General features: G+C 35.5%; 1 protein-coding gene across 2 annotated transcripts in view; it reads right to left on the bottom strand.

The window, feature by feature from the left end:
- The window catches only part of ITGAV (integrin subunit alpha V), an 86,593-nt gene that overhangs the window by 23,861 nt on the left and 45,216 nt on the right, over window positions 1-17,516 (bottom strand). For both annotated transcript variants that reach the window (XM_082841294.1, XM_082841295.1), the window contains exons 7-15: window positions 15,950-16,075; window positions 15,044-15,088; window positions 14,240-14,283; window positions 14,096-14,152; window positions 11,579-11,631; window positions 10,973-11,175; window positions 6,450-6,641; window positions 3,982-4,027; window positions 2,060-2,167 (exon numbers count right to left, since the gene is read on the bottom strand). In XM_082841294.1, coding sequence (XP_082697420.1) covers window positions 2,060-2,167; window positions 3,982-4,027; window positions 6,450-6,641; window positions 10,973-11,175; window positions 11,579-11,631; window positions 14,096-14,152; window positions 14,240-14,283; window positions 15,044-15,088; window positions 15,950-16,075 — 874 coding nt within the window. The remainder of the gene's footprint in view (window positions 1-2,059; window positions 2,168-3,981; window positions 4,028-6,449; window positions 6,642-10,972; window positions 11,176-11,578; window positions 11,632-14,095; window positions 14,153-14,239; window positions 14,284-15,043; window positions 15,089-15,949; window positions 16,076-17,516) is intronic.

Here is a 17,516-nt window from a genome sequence, read left to right as displayed (position 1 = left end):
CCCATTTTCATGGAACACATATTGAACAGAATTCGAATACAAACTCTAGTCTGTACGATTCTAAAACTTTTGTTGTTGTTACACTTTTGTTACACTGATAATATTTATTTTTTGTTGTTGTTGTTATACTTTTGTTACACTGATAATATTTACTTAGCTAGACATTTTTTTATTATGACCCAAATCTCACATTTCTTTTTTTTTAAATCTCATATTTCTAATACTTAGTTCACATTGTGAAGCCTTGTATCTTTCTTTATGTCTTAATGTTATTTTTAAAACATGAAGCTATACAGAATAATCTAATTCATCCTTCAGTAATTTAGGCATGTTTCCTTTCATGGAAAGGAATGAGACAAAAAAAAGAGAGAAAGAAAAGAATTTCCTAACCTCCTGTCAAGCTTATAGAATCTGTTGATAAATTTAAATGAGGGAAATGACAGTCCAGATTTAAAATAAATGTCTCACTTATGAAAAAGCCCCATAAAGCTCCCTTTAATTAGCAAGCTCCTCTAGAACAGTATTTTCACAATTTATTACTAGGTTATGACATCAGTTTAATGGGTGTGTCCAGCATCTTAAAAAAATGAATATGTAAAATTGAGTTAAGTATCAAGGGTGAGATTTCATGAAACTTTTGTTTTAATTACATGCATGTGTTTACTAGATTATGATGTAAAATGTATTTCATCCTACACGTCATATTCGAAAACATATGAAAGCTACTGGTCTAGTTAGTGTATTCGAAGCCTTCACCTTGTTGCCATAATCATAAGCACATCATCAGCAATGTGCAGCAACTTCACCAGGACACAAAGGGTGAGTGAAGGGATGAAAGTCAGTAAAACTTACAAAATCTTGAAAACAACTTCACTGCTAGTCAATGAAAATGAAGACTAAATATTACTGAATTTTTAATGCAATCCAATGAAAGAAATAAAAATTTTATTATATACATGTTTATTTATTTAATATATTTTATTATAAACAAAATTTTGAAAAATGATTTTAATAACAATAATACATAGTTCAAAAACAAAATCAGAAAAAATATCTTTTCTTTTTTTTTTTTAATATCTTTTCATTAGCTCTTCTGAAGGAAAATTTTCCCAGCTTCCAATCATTTTACCCTTCTTCTGTAAGTTCTCTCTGATTTTTCTATGTGAGCAAGGAACATGAAGTGAACAGTGTTTCCCAAAGTGGAGTACTCGTGGTGAGGTTTTTTTTTTCTCCTTTGGCCGTGCCATGCGGCTTGCGGGATCTTGGTTCCCCGAGCAGGGATTGAACCAGGGCCCGTGGCAGTGAAAGTGCAGAGTCCTAACCACTGGACCACCAGGGAATTCCCCATGGTGAGTTTATATATGGGTCAAGACTTTTCATTATTAATTTTATGTTTATTTTGACATGTGTGAGAAAGACACTGGTTTCTCTATTTTATTTTAATATGTTTTAAAGTAAATCATGAGTCAGTTTAAAGAAAAAAGCCTTAAGAAAATTATAAATACAGGCAGAATGAAAACATAGCAAAAAAATCATACAACATAGAGAAAAGTAACATACAAATAATGGAAACTTAAGAAATACTGGACTAGAGAAGAATTCAGACGTGAAGCTTACAAAAATATATTTTTCTTTAGAAACTAGTAAAAGAACAAATAGAAGACCAATACATTAAAACAAACTATTTTTTTCGTACAGCTGGTCACAGATATTAAATCTGAAAAAGATCATTAGTTTTTAAAGATTAAAATGAAAATGTTCACAGGCTTGTTTAGCATTATGAGTTCTGAAATCTTATTGGCTTTATTTTTTAATATATTCACTGAGCATGCATAATTTTTTAAAATTAGTTTTATACTAGTTTATAGCATATTTCTAGAGCCTTCTACATATCTTCTTTAGAACAATATTTCTATATTTCAATCTATGACAAGAAAATAGAGTGTACCCACAGAAACTGCTTTAGCAATATTTCAGCCTCCCCCTCCATTTTCAATTGTTTTTATAATGACTGAACCAATAATCACAATAATAACTATTACTAAACAAACATCCTTACCAGGAAACTTTGAGATCTGTCCCAGGCAGTGGGCAGGTTTTATTGTCTTGATTTAAAATGCTAGGATACACTTCAAGGCCAGCGTTTACAGTGATAACTGGTCTGGCCCTGGTTTAAAAGAAAAGAAAAGAAAAAAAAAGTTATTTAAAATGTTAGATTGATCTAAGCATTTCAGGTTCACATTCATTGCATATACAGTGTGATGTTCACTAAAGCAGTGTTTATAATAGCAAAAAGAATGGAAACAGCCTAAACTTAGCATGACCGAATATTCCAGTTTGCCCAGGACTGTCTTGACTTTATCAGTGAAAGTCCCATGACCTGGTAAATCCCCCTCAGTTCCAGGCAAAGCAGGACCACTGGTCACAACCTATCTGAATGCAGCCCATTAAAGCAAGATGGTTAAACAAGTTGTGGGATATCTACCTAATGCAGTGCAATACAGTGGGGGAAATGAGTGCTGTAAAGCCATCTGTGCTAATATGGGATAATAATAGCTAAGACATAATGAGAGGAAAAAAACACCATGTACAAAGGATGCATACACACACACACACACACACACACACATAATTTTTTTTTTTTTTTTGCATTACGCGGGCCTCTCACTGTTGTGGCCTCTCCCATCGCGGAGCACAGGCTCCGGACGCGCAGGCTCAGCGGCCATGGATCATGGGCCCAGCCGCTCCGCGGCATGTGGGATCCTCCCTGGCCGGGGCACGAACCCGTGTCCCCTGCATCGGCAGGCGGACTCTCAACCACTGCGCCACCAGGGAAGCCCCACACATAATTTTTTAATGCTCAGAATACTTCTGATAGGATATACTAATAAAACTAGTAACTGGTGTGAGAGGACGTATATTTCTCTTATTGTATGCCCTTTTTACATTGCTTGAATTTTTACCACATGTATGTATTACTTTGTTAATAGCAATTTAAAAAACTGAAACAATAAATTAAAATACAGTTTCCAACGTTCAGATGCACAGGTTTACGCTCTGTACAAAAATACAGCAGCCTCAAGGCAGTGTATCTGTCTCAATCATGATAAATCCTGGAATCTGTACAGACACAAGCTGCCCCGAGAAGCACAATCAAGTTGACCCATCACAACCTCCACTACACAGTACCAGTGTTAGTTTTCCTGCCATGTATAAGCACAGTCCATAGAGGAGTAAACATCTTAATCTACTTGGGATGCTAGTTGATATTGTAAGGCACGAGGAATTGATGAAATTCAGAGAAATACTGGGAATATGTATGAAGCTGGGAAATGGAGATATGTGGATTTATACATATTGCTCTAATAAAAATATTCATTTGGGGAATCATTACATACTGCCCTTGTGGTCACAGAATGCTATGGCACAAACACCAAGTTAAGTTCTTGTCTCTTAGAGGAAAATGTAAACTCCTATAATTTTAAACTCATATAATCTAAAACACAGGAGAACACCTTTGAACATAATTTAAAGAACAAAAAGGGAAAATTCTGAATGCTTTCCTAAATGAAAAAATCTAGGGCTTCCCTGGTGGCACAAGTGGTTGAGAGTCCGTCTGCCGATGCAGGGGACACGGGTTCGTGCCCCGGTCCGGGAAGATCCCACATGCCGCGGAGCAGCTAGGCCCGTGAGCCATGGCCGCTGAGCCTGCGCGTCTGGAGCCTGTGCTCCGCGACGGGAGAGGCCACAACAGTGAGAGGCCCGCGTACCACCAAAAAAAAAAAAAAAAAATCTATAGCTTTCTCTACTTTGGGATCTCCTTGTATCATTACTACTTGCCTGAAGCAAATCTTAAATAGAAAGAACAAATTTTATCATTACTTCAAGAAAATTAAACTGAAATTCAAACACTGGTGCTTAACTATAAAACTTTCATATAATTCATAATATTCCTATATTACCAGATATGGAAATGCTTACCTGTATAGTACAGCTCTATCTACACCAAAAGCTCCTACAATTAAGTCTTAAAAGAGAGCAGAAAAATATGTTAATAATGATTTTTTTAATTCACGTATCATTCCATAAAGCTCTCAATGCATATAATAAAGATACAGACATAGTCTCAAAACTATTCTTCATTAAGTGGTTGTAAGACAACATCTAAAAGGCTAAAATGTATATGAAAACTTTAAATACACTATCATCAATGGCAAACACTCATCATAAAACTAATTTTTTCATCCATCCAGGTAGACAAGAATCTTTTTAATGGATATGTAGTAAAATTCAGCAATAAGGAAGTGTATACCACGCAAACACACACATCCCCAAAGGAAAAAGTTTATAGATGCCTGTGGATTTTACAATTTCATTGTAAAATTTCTCTTTTTCATTTACTTATTTTGTTTCAAAAACAAAACAAAACCAAAAAAGCACAATACATATACACTTGATCCTTGAACAACATAGATCTGAACTGCGCAGGTCTAGAACTGCGCGGGTCTACTTATAAGTGGACTTTTTTCCCACTGAAAAAAGTCCACTTTTTGTTCCACATACTACAGCACTACACAACCTAAGGTTGGCTGAATCTGCAGAGGTGGAACTGTGGATACAGAGGGTCGAGTGTACAGTTAGTTGTATGTGGATTTTTGACTGTGCAGAAGGTTGGCACCCCTAACACTCACGTTGTTCAAGGGTCAACTGTACTTAGAATGCTTAGAATGACAGCAGATAGCATCCAAATCAAAAAGAATAGAATGCATTAGTTTTTATACGTAGCTGGTACCACTGGTTCACAATTAGGAAAAAATGAAATCAGAACTCTCTCTCAGTATACCCAAGCTAAATTTGACGAAGCCCTTTCTAAGCAGGAAAGTACATGAGAAACCATAAAGACAGGTACAATGGATTACATAAAAATTAAGAATTTCTTTATGCCCCCAAAGAAAACATGACAAAACTGAGAAATATATGTAAGAGTTAAGGAGTTAAAACCCTCAATATTTAAGGAACAGCCACAAGTTTAAAAAAAATGAGTGAAAGAAAAGAAAAACAACATTCCAACAGAAATGGAGGAAAAAAGATGTAGAAAGGAAATTCACAAAAGTAAATATATATATGCAAGTAAACAAAAATGCTTATTACCCTCACTAATAATCCCAAACTGTAGATTAAAACAAAATAACATTTTCCACCTATCATATAAAGTTATTTTAAAAAGAAATAAAAGATGACCACCAGTGTGGGCACAAATGTGGGAAAATAACTCACTTACTGCTGGTAAGTGCTTAAAAAAGTTGCAAAACCTTCTTTAGAGCGATTAGGATTGTAATTTGACAAGGTGTATCAACAGCCTTAAAAAAAAAAGTGCCTAATCTTTGACATAGCAATTCTAGAATTTTGTCCTAAGGAAATAATCAGAGGAATGCACCGGAATTATATATAAGGATACAAATGCCCCAAAATAAAGTTAAATAAGATATGATACAAATATTTGATAGAACGGAAAACATAAATTCATGCTTCAGAAGAATAATAACATGGGGAAATATCTAATACTTTAAGTGAATAAAATATGCTAATAACAGTGCATAATTGTATTTTGTTAAAAAAATTGTGTGAATGCACTGGAAAAAAGAAAGCATATTGAATGATATGCTTTGCTATATTTTCTAAAAGTTCTATAATAAATATATTACATTTATAACAAAAAATTCTTGAAATAACAGTAACATAGATAAGAATCAACTTCATGTCCTGTTTCTAAAAGCACTTCAACATATTATATATTGAGCTCATTAACTGTTTGAACAGCAAAGTAATTAAATTTTCTGCATTATATTTCACTTAAAGAATATATCCGTTATGATCCTAGATCCATTAAAATATTCCAAAGTATATAAGAGCCAGAAAAAGGCCTCACTTCTTGTACCGGCACAAACCAGTGGGCAAGCTTGAGCAAATTACCTTTCTCAGTCTTTTTTCTCATCCAGAAAATGACATAATAATGAGCTGAGCTACCTCATATTCCTCACCAGCCTTATTGTGAGAATTTACTGAGATAATATATTTCGTAAAAATCACGATGATTAGTCAAGTCCATAAAACTGCTAGACCATTAAAAACAAAAAGAGATGGCTGACATTTGAAAACTTAGACTAAGCTTTTGTTTATAGCTTCCACATTCTGACATTTCATTACAGACTTCAAGACAATAAAAGAAGTACGTGCTTTATATTGGAAGCTCCCAGGAAACAGAGCTGTCTGTGCTTTGTATCCCCTCAGTAACGAGAACAGTGCCTTGAGCAACGGCAAGGGCTTGAACAGTAGTTGAAATACTGAATTTAAATGATTTATAACAGAAATCAAGAGAGCAGTAACTAATACTACTTGCTATTAGGACCGAAAAATCTAAGATGCTCTTTGTATTTCTAGGAAAGCACCTGGATATCCATTCTTGTCTATATCCGTGGCTCCTTTCATTGAATAGCCGAAGCTTGGTGGCATGCTCCGAGCAGCCCACTTCCCTTCAAGGATCTGAGATGGTACCGCATTCAAGCCTGTGGGTCTTCCATTGAAAATATAAACAATTCCTTTTTTATCTTCACCCCCATATGGAGCAGCAATTGCAATATCTGAGGGGGAAAAGGAAGAGGGGAAGAGGGAGGAGAGGGAAAAGAGGGAGGGGAGAAGGTGAGGAAGAAAGGAGGAAAGGAGAGTGGGAGGGAGGACGGGATGGAGAGAAGGAAGTCTTAGTACTCATCATTATTTCTGTGGAAAAGATCTTAACATCTTTAGAACCCATGTATCATGTTTATCGATTCAAAGTTCAGTAGGGTACTCTTTTTTTTTTTTTTTAAACCAATGCCATAAAACCTTTATTTCCACTGGGATCGCATGTACAATTCTCTTCTCTTTCTGGGAAAGAACTTTTCCCATTCCCCATTCCAGGACACATCCTGGCCATTCTCTCCTCTCCCTTTGGCTGGGCTACCCCATGGGACTTAGGAGACTTCCTGCGGCCGGGAGTTGCACAGGAAGCAGAGGCAGCTGTGGTCCCACGCACCTTCATGTGGTGATGTCCAAGATAACAACCTGCTACTCAAAGTAGGAAGCCCTCCAAGAAGGAATGAGTCCTCTGGGCAGCCAGGCTCTCTACTTCAGACAAAGCAGCCATGCGTGGTGGCAGTAGGGTACTCTTAATTCAAAAGCAACAACCAAATTCAAGGAGATTCAAGCAAAACTGTATGGAAATGACATTAATTTGGAGCCAGATATTCCAGGTCTGTCCGGGTTTGTCCAAGCTTAATTAATCACTTGGACAAATCGCTTAACCAGATATTCCGGGTCTGACCTTGGACAAATCGCTTAACCATTCTGGACCTCAAATGCCTCATCCTTAAATAGAGGGGAAGGGACATGTAAAAAGATTCCTCTAAGGTTCATTCTAGCTCTTAAAATTCTAGTTAATTTAGGTGGGCATGGTTTTCAGGTTTTTTGAGAAGTCAACCTGACTCAGAAAGTTGAAAGTTATGATTTCATCTCTATCTTGCTCAACTTATACTGAAATGAAATAAACAATAAAAAGTTTGAAATGCTTTAAAAACAAAACAGTACACCAAATAGTCACTATGACCTTTCCTCACTCTAGAATATATTACAAATAACTATGCCCACTTCCCTCTATCTTTGCTGGTCCCACCCTGGACAAGCCATTCTCATTCTTTGCCTGGACCCCTAAAGCAGCCTAAGTGGCCTCCCACTTCTACTCTTGCCCCTATAATCCATTCTCTTCAAAACTGCCAAATGTTAATATCATGTTATCTTCCTTCTTAAAATCCTTATTTCCCAAAGCATTTACGTGTTACCTGGTTTGTCCATTCATCACCCCGCTCCCAACCCCAAGTCTACCCTCACTCACTCTTCCTACCAATCCCGGCCCTTTTCTCTGTTTCTTAAACTCAGCAAGCTAGTCCCCATCTCTGGATTTATACTTGCTGTTCCCTCTGCCTTAACAGCTCTTGCTCCAGAGCTTTTCAAGCTTTGCTCCTTCTGTTTGTCCAAATCACAGTTCAAATGTCATCTTGTCAGAGAGGTCTTCCCTGGCCATGCTATGGAGCAGTGCACTCTCCCCTCTCCATCTAGGTATTCTATCACGTTACCTTGCCTTTTTTTGTTTAAACCCACAGCCTTTATCACTATCCGAATTTCCCCTTTATGTGTTTACTCTATGGCTCCTCCACAAAACATAAATTTCACGAGAGCAAGGATGTGTCCATCTTGCCTATGATAGCCCCTATGTACCAGCCATTCCAAACTGACTCTATTTACTTAATATACCTGAAATGTTTTCAGCCCCCTCAATGCTGCAACCCCTGAGACATCAAAGACACCTTGGTCACTCGTCTTTTCTTTAAGACCATCATGCCCAAGAATATCTCAAACACTGTGATGACTACATTCCAGTGTTTACTTGTTCACATTAAACTTGCTCCTACTGATGTTAAATTCCTTAAGGACATGGATGGGCTCTAATTTAGCCTCTCATTTTTAGCAGTTAGAACAGTGCTTGGCCTGCAGTAAGCACCAACTAAGAATTTGTTATCCTTAAATAAAAAGTAGTATTTAAATTATGTAAGAGTCCTTCCTTATCTTTTTCAAGTTTCAAAAGATAAATATAACTTCTAAATTGACACGTGCATTAAGAAAGTTTTAATTAAAATACAATTTTCCAACAGAATATGGCTCTACTGTTGAGAGATGGTTTTTAAAAATTCTCCTTACCTTTTCTAAACCTTTCATTATTTTGTACATTCTAATCATCTTTTCTCTTGGCTGGTATCTGTCTAGTCTGGAGAGCCCTACTTTTTCATGTCATCAGTCTCTTCCTTTGATCATTTTAGTTTCTCTTTTCTGTGTTTTTTCCCTCTGCCTTTCTGGAGAAGTATTGACAAAAACTCCACATAATTGTGGAACATAATTTTATTGTTTTGTTTTCGGCAACCCTCTTGATGATACCTAGGGTTTTTCCAGTGGGTGTAAGTGGAAAGGGAGGAAAACAGCAGCAAAGACATAACAAAGAGTCAATGTCATCAGGTCTGAACAAGGAAAAGATCCAGGTTACAACTAATACTTCATTATATGTATATATAAACTATATATACATATAAACTACAAATACATATATATATATACACATATAAACTATATAAATATAGTTACATAAATAACAGCTCAGATCATTTTCTCCTGAAGACACTGTCATTCACAATCTACTCTTTGGGACACTAAGACCCCCAGGAGATACTTTGGGAGAATAAAATCATCCTCTATGGTATCTATCTCTAAAAGTAAAATCTCTTTGTAAACTCGTTGTAAAACTTCGATATTTTTTAGCTGTCATTCCTTATAATTTTTGTGTTCACAGGTAATACATTTTAATAGAAATAGGGAAAACAGGATGAGATGTTGTCTGGATCCTGATATTAAAGAAACATTCTTTAAAGTGTGTGGAATATCCTCAAGACAAGGTGACAGCAAACACGTCCAGGCTCTACCAAAACACCTGGAGACAGGCCCAGCTATAGCAAAGAACTCAGGTGTGTTCAAGGTAGAACCTCGAATCTGGCCCTGTGTTTTCTAGGTAGTCTTTGTTATCAATAAGTAATGATTTGGTCTGTTCTATAGTATTCTTTTACAGTTCTATGTTGAACTTTATACCAGAATTCCATTTGATTTATGTTAAGTTCTCTTGGTGGTAAAAAATCTTTAAGACTATTTTAGGAAGCAAAATGTCCCCTTGAGTAGTTTTTCACTAACAATGAAAACTTCTAGGGTGAGAGATGACACTTCTAGTGTGACATAAAACTACCCACAAGGCAGGAGTGGGGTCTTGAGGCCAAACAAACATTTCCCTTTTCTACTACTAACTGGGAGATTTGAGAGTCATCTGCATTTTTGAAGCTTTCATCTTAATTTATAACTTTCTTTACATTTTCAGGGGCATATTCCTATATATTGTTGATTATATAAACAAACCAACAGTTCAATTCTTCATTTTGTGACCTCTAGAAAGGTTTTTAGCAGTATTCTTTTTTTAAAAAAAAAAAACTTGGTAATTTGTAATCTATATTTTACTCTATAGTAGATGCCAACTTTGATTTTTAAAGATATCTACAGCTATTAATTAAATTTTTAAATGGGACTATTATAAAACACTGAGCTTATACCTTTTTACTTGTCCCCATGAAGGGAGATATAACCTCCCTCAGAATATTCTGGACAGCTACAACAATAAAATATTAGTGGCAAATAATACCTTTGAGGGATGCATTAGGGTCAGCATTGCCTTGACAATATGCCTGGGAGCATTTTTTACACTTGTATCCAAATGGACAGCAGAGGGCACTGCTGCTAAGCAGGACAGAGACACAGAAAATCACCAGCTCACACTGGGCTCCCTGGGAATGCAAGCTCCTTTCTAAAATGAACCACTTTGATAAACTGGGAGATTGGGATTGACATATATACTCTACTATATATATAACAGATAACTAATAAAGACCTACTATATAGCACAGGGAACTCTACTCAATACTCTGTAATGACCTATATGGGATCTAAAAAAGAATGCATATATGTATAATTGATTCACTTTGCTATACAGCAGAAATTAACACAACATTGTAAATCAACTATACTCCAATAAAATTTTTTTTTTAAATTAACCACTCTAACGCTCTAATCTGAGGCTGCATGAATAATAACTCATGAGAATCAATTTTTGAAAATTTTGCTCTGATTTTTAAGGAAAACGAGCAACTTGTCATTGAACCTCGTGTGTCACTCAAATCCTTCTTTCCAGGAAGGAGGTTTGCTCAAGTGAACTTCTACGGGTGGGGTACAGGACTTTTCCAGGTGGACACAGAAAATCAGGACACACAGCTGTTATAAACTTTGACCTTACCATTGAAGCCGTCCTGGTCCAGATCTCCCAAAGGGGCTATGGCACTGCCGAACCTTGCAAAGACCTCAAACCCATTCAGTTTGGTTGTCTGGAAGTCTCCCGAAGCTCTTTGCAGAGACACTGAGACCTGCCCCACCTCCTGGAGTTTGCCATCGGAACCACGATCCATGAAGAGAGGCGCTCCAATAAATACGTCTGCGTAACTAAAAAACATAATCTTTTTCACCAAAAGCAAGATCAAATTCCATGTGACTACTAATAATCATTTTCTTTCTTATTAAAACTCAAGTTTTCCTCTTTCTACAGCTCGTATAGCCACATTTGAAATGATCATTTCTAATTCAAGCCTTCCTTCAGCTCTTTTAAGAAACTATGAGTAATTCATAAAGTTACTTTATTCCTTCATATTATAAAAGCTATTGAAAGAAATTCTTAACAACATAAAGGTTTTCTAGTATTTGTGATTAAGGTTGCTTCAAATCGGTTCCTTAAATAGAAAGATTAGCAGGAAGGGGACAGAGAAACAGAAGAAAAAATGTTTAGTTTTAGTAAAGCGTTCATAAACACAGAGGAAAACTGTTTCTGGAAACATTTTTTTAAACTTACTCATCCCCATTAATGTCAGTGGCAGCGACAGAAAATCCAAAATATGCAGCCATCTGGATAATAAGATGAAAATGAAATGTTTACATTTCATCCAACTAGCTTAGACAGTTAATATTTGTTGTATATTTATGAAATAGAAAGGGTTATTTTTTTCTCTGCATATAGTGCTTCAATCTAAATTTCTTCTTTCGTTTATCCTACCAAAACAATGACAATCAGTTAATGAGGCTTGCATACTCTCCTAGATTTACTGGCAAAACATAGCACATGTATATCATTTTGGTGTCTTCAGCACATGCCATTTAAGTCCAAATACAATCAAGCCTCCTTCCAAGGCCCCACCTACTGTCTCCCTTCCTCTCCACTTACCCAAAGCACACCAGACAAACACACTACCAGAAAGAGAGACAGTCACAAACAGACGTTTCAACTGAACTCAAGAAGTTATAAATGATGCCTATGCAGTGAAAATAATAATTATTAATAGGTCATAAATGGTTCTTCCTATGTGAAACCACTACAACTCTAAAGAAATTACTGTTCGGAAAGACAGAGACTGGAATTCATTTTTGTTTCACATCTCAATCAACTATGTGCCAGTGGTTTTGCTTTTGAATTACACACAGTACAAATGTACTTGGTTTTATCATGGGCTTGTTTTGCAGAGGGAGAAAGAATGTCCTCTCCCCACCACAGGAGACTGCTGGCCATCACAGACAGAGCGGCCTGGCTGGAAATACATGTGAAAAAGGAAAGTTCTAAAGAGACTCCGACATACAAAACTGGGAGAGGTGACAGATTAAAGACAAACTAAAATGAAGGATGAGTCAACAAACCAAAAAAACGTAAAGTTAGCAAAGCTTCCAAAATTTGATTAGCTGAGCTATCAGGAGGGAATGATATGGGAGATTAATATGTTAATCTATTTTGAATTTATACAGTGTAATTGAGAAAATGAAAAGTGCAATCTGTGTTCAATCACAAGGTAATAAAGTGCATTGTATTTGGGGTACCATGATGAAGTGCTGACTGGAATTTAACAGAATACTATTCTTGGGCCTTGGTCTCTCAGGGCATCAGGCCTGAAACTGTAAAGAAAGGATGGCATTTACTGAGACAAGTCCTGGCCTGGGTATTATCACTAAAATATTTTCCTTTGATTCTCACCACAACCCCATGAGCAAGTTACCAGTATCCCTATTTTTATACATGAGCCACCAGATTTACAGTGGGAAACACCCTGCCCAATGTAGTAGTGAGTAGTGAGAGCCCACGTCTGTCCTAATGGAAAGCCCGTGCTTTCCCCCACAAAAGAGCTGAGGAAGAACAGAGAAAGCATCAAGGATCAAGTACAACAAGATCCAGAGACACACGTGGTCATCGGACAGGAGAAGCTGCTTGAGGTGAAGAAGTCACAACAGCACAAAGGGACAGCCACCCCTGCCACAAGCCTAATGGCTGTCAACTGCAGGTGTCAACCCTGACCACCACACAAACGGGAAGAGGTTACTGGGGACGTCGGGTCTAGTTTCCCATCCTATCAATCCTCTCACAAAGCCCAACAGAGTCAACTGAACAAGAAGTGGGCTTAAATCCCAGATCTGCAAACTAGGAGACGTTTTTTCTCTACCTATTGATTAATTTTTCCTTCATCATTACAGGCGTACCTCGGAGACATTGCAGGTTCAGTTCCAGACCACCACAACAAATCAAATAGCCTAATAAAGTGAGTCACACAAATTTTTTGGTTTCCCATACATATAAAATTTACATTTACACTATACTATATAGTCTATTAAGTGTGCAATAGCATGATGTCTAAAAAAAAACAATGTACATATCTTAATTTAAAAATACTTTATTGCTAAAAAATACTAACCATCATCTGACAACTCAGGGTTGCCACAAACCTTCAATTTGTAAAAAACGCAGAATCTATGAAGCGTAATAAAACAAAACACAATAAAACAAGGTATGTCTGTACTAACTTACCACTTCAATCTTTGAGTCATACAATACAGAATATTATAAAACGCCTGTAATTGTAGAGAATGTCTAGTACTAAGTTTTAACTGAAGAATGTTTTATTTCTTGTAGCACAAATGAAGTTTACTTGTAATAACTATAGTAAACACATCTGGGCCATGCTTTGTTTTACATCTAATAAAATTAAAAGGCAGAGATCATTCTTTAAAAGATAATTTAATGTCATCAGCAAGGAAAAAGGAATTTTTTGGTTTTGTATGTGTGCAATTAGATTCTGCATTTCCTTTAAAAAGAAAAGCTATTAGGGCAATTACAAGTCTTTACTTAAACAAATCACTTTGGTTAAAACAAAGGAGAAATATTTAAAGCTTATTTTATATCTATAATATCAAATATTAAACAGTTACTATATATTGAATATTAAACCATCAGAATATTACTAAGAAAAGTTTTAAAGACATTAGGAAGTGCTGGTGTTAAAATGTTAAGTGAGAAAAAAATAAAACAAAACACAACACTTTAAAAGCATACCTGTTCACCAGTAAAATTGTGTAAGGAGGACATATTTTTCCCATCATAAATATAAACCTGTGCAGGAAAAACAAAAGCATATGAAATAGAGTAAAATATAAAACAACCCAGATATTTTTAGAAAACACCTTTTAACTTTCCTACCATTCCCAAAGTCCTTGCTGCTCTTGGAACTCCTGAAACAAAGTCTGAAAAGAAAAAACTTAATTACTCATTTTTAAGGCCAGTATTGGCAACTGCAGGAATAAGTGGTTATGTCAGAAAGCTTTAAGTATTATTTCAGTAGACAATGAGTAAGAGATTTTAAAAACTTGGTACTCCATAATAAATGACCCCAGCATTTTTTAACCACAAAATCAAATCTTTAAGAAACATGGAAAGATTCTTGAGAACCTCAAATAAATGCATGTGTGCCCTCAAGGTATTCACAGTCTTGTGAAAGAGAAGAGACAAGAGCAAAGGGCTTAAGAATGAAGAAAAGCTAAACATACAGTAATGAAAGATAATTCAGAGCAAAGTGAAACAGGGTAGAGGTGGCAGTGGCACAGAAATGTGATCAAAATCAGGTAGAGCCTAGGATCCCCAGATTGAGCTCTGAAGATGAACAGAGAGAGGATGGGGTAACAGCCTTACTGACAGAGCTTGGAAGGTTACAAATTACGGGCCTGAAGAAAGAAGAAACTATTAAACTATGCCTCTCCAAGAGAACTGAATCTGCTGAAATCAAGAATGGAGGAGCTGAAGAAATAACTGAAGTGCTGGGGGCTGGAAAGGAGCAGACAAGAGGTCATTGAGGCCCTCAGCCCCCTTGGCTGCTAGAGAAAGTTTACCAGAGACCAAGCTCAATTTCAAAACTCTTTAATTGCTGAAATTTTTCTATGCCACTTGTTTCAAATGCTTAGCCTCATTTTTTTAAAGAGGATTAAATATAGTTCAAGTGCATCATACCATCTATGCCATCACCGTTGAAATCTCCGACGGCCACTGAGTAACCTAAAGGGGAACCAAAGGTAAGACACCATCAGGGCAGGACTGGTTATCTTCAGCGTACTTGCTGACTAAGCTTTCCTGGAAAATATCTTCAAGTAATTCCTTTAATTATGTAATATTTTGTCCTCTAGGAGTAATAGATTCATATGTATATGATAAATATATCTTAAAGAAAATAATGGAGTTAAATACTTAAACAGTATATCCCTGTTAGAAATATAAACCTGTTTTATCAACTTTACAAAGGAGTCAGTTAAAAACAGGGTAAATCTGCATCATAAAGAAGCGAAAACAGGTTTTCTCAATCAGCAAAATACTATTTCTGTCATGTATTATTTGGTTTAATGAATATGAGAAATTTAAAGAGAGAGAACAAAAGTTAATAAATCCTAAACCAAAACTGTAGTTTAACATAGTGAATAAAAGTTCAGGAGTCAGACTGCCTGGGTTGGAATCTCAGAAAAGCAAGTTACAAGTGAGGGGCTTTAGGCAAATTATTTTGCCTCTCTGTGCCTGTTTCTTTATCTATAAAATGGGAGTAAAACATCAGGACACTTTCATAGACCTGTTGTGAGGACTAAATGAGTTAATACAAGGAAGCACTTAGAACAATGCCCAGGATGGGCCAAGCATATCTTAAAGGTTATCTATTACTATTATCATTGTGTTAATAATCATGCTCTTAAATTTCAGTTACTGACATACAATATAACCTAAGTATTCATAACAAATATGTTCCCTATATTTTAAGAAAATCTTAATCTATTTCACACAAAAGATTTTCCTACTGAAAGCAGCATATGTAAACACAGGACAAATCCACCACAACACCAGAAAATAAATCCATATTTTGATTTTACCTACCCAAGTAACTGTCATCAAAAATAGCTTGTGCAGTCCGAGTTGCTAACTGGTTATTATACTTGATGCTATAAACTTTGGGGTCATATTTAGATACAATTTCTGCTATTTGATCTGAAATGAGCTGACCTGAAATAAATACATAAAATAAATTATAATTTGAAATGTGTGGACCTGAAAAAAATATATAAAATAAATGGCAAGTTTCTAATGGGAACTTTATGACACAGATGATGGATAGCACCTGCATGAAAGAAAATAGATTAGATATGTCTTTCTAATTATTAGCCTTAAATAACTCTTCTTCATAATACTAAATCTGAAATTTGATTATTTTTTAAGTCACAATTATTTCTATTCAAGCTACTACTTAAAATTAGTCTCTGCTAAAAAACAAAAATTTATAAATGCAGAATTAGTTTTAATTCACTAAAAAAAAATCAATGTTAAATAAATGGAATCATAAAATCAAAGATTGTTTCCAAACCAAATTTCAAGTTAGAACTTGAAAAGCCTACTGAAATAATTACTTTTACCTTCATAATAATTTGTTAAACTGATTTTTTTAACAAGTTATTTGGACACTTTTATGAAAGCAGCCTGAATGAGTGAGTTCACTTTTCTTCCCAACCTTAAGTTATTAAGTACACAAGAAATCCAGACAACTACATAAAAATCGACTGCCTCCCTGCCCCAAGAAAGGTTGTTTGATTTATCAAATGCCATCTCCATAACATATGAAAAATAATCTCTTCATTTCTGCTATTTCAGAAAGAAAATCATAAAAGCTAAAGATATTAATCTTGTTCCAATTTTTGCAGTCACATAAGCTGAGTTTGTAGGGCAGAAACACTTTCTGTCTGGGCCACTACTTTACCCTCTGTGCCTAAACAGTACCTAACACATAGGAGGGATTCATTAAATATTTCTTGAATCAAAGAACACAGGAAAATTTATCATGTCTTTGGAATAAAACATCATTATCATTTTCTCTATTCTTACAGAGACAATTCTGAGATCTATAGAAAAATTCATCCTAATATCTTACCTATTCACAGTGAAACGTGCTGATTTTAATCTTATTAAAACAAAATATTCTCCGCCCAGTCACTGAGTTTTCAGTTACATATTATATACCATTTATAATAAATCTCTAGTGAATATAATATTAATAGTATCTGTCCTAATTTATAATAAACAGGAATGCATACATTGTACATGCTCAAGGTATTAAAAGAACAAGTCATTTAAACATGTTCACAGCTGTGTCTCTTAAAAAGGCAGAGTTAACAAAGAGTCCTGACTGAGAATCACAAAATCTATCTTTGGTTCCCTCACATGCTGATCAGACACTTCCCTCCCTTCCACTGAATGACATACCTAGCAGTAAAGAAGAAAAATAAATCCATGTTTTATAGCTAATTAGAAAGCATTAATATCTATTTTCTTACATAGAGTCAGAGCTGCTATTTTAATTTTTATTGTAAAACTGTAAAACTCAAGTATAATTTTCCTAAATCATTTCATTTTCCAATAGAGGTACCATTCATAGAAATTCAAAATTTTCAGT

This window comes from Leucopleurus acutus (genome assembly GCF_964270905.1).
Source record: "Leucopleurus acutus genome assembly, chromosome: 6".
Lineage (NCBI taxonomy): Eukaryota > Metazoa > Chordata > Mammalia > Artiodactyla > Delphinidae > Leucopleurus > Leucopleurus acutus.
Note: the sequence above shows the minus strand (reverse complement) of the source record. Positions and strands in the feature narration are given on the sequence as shown.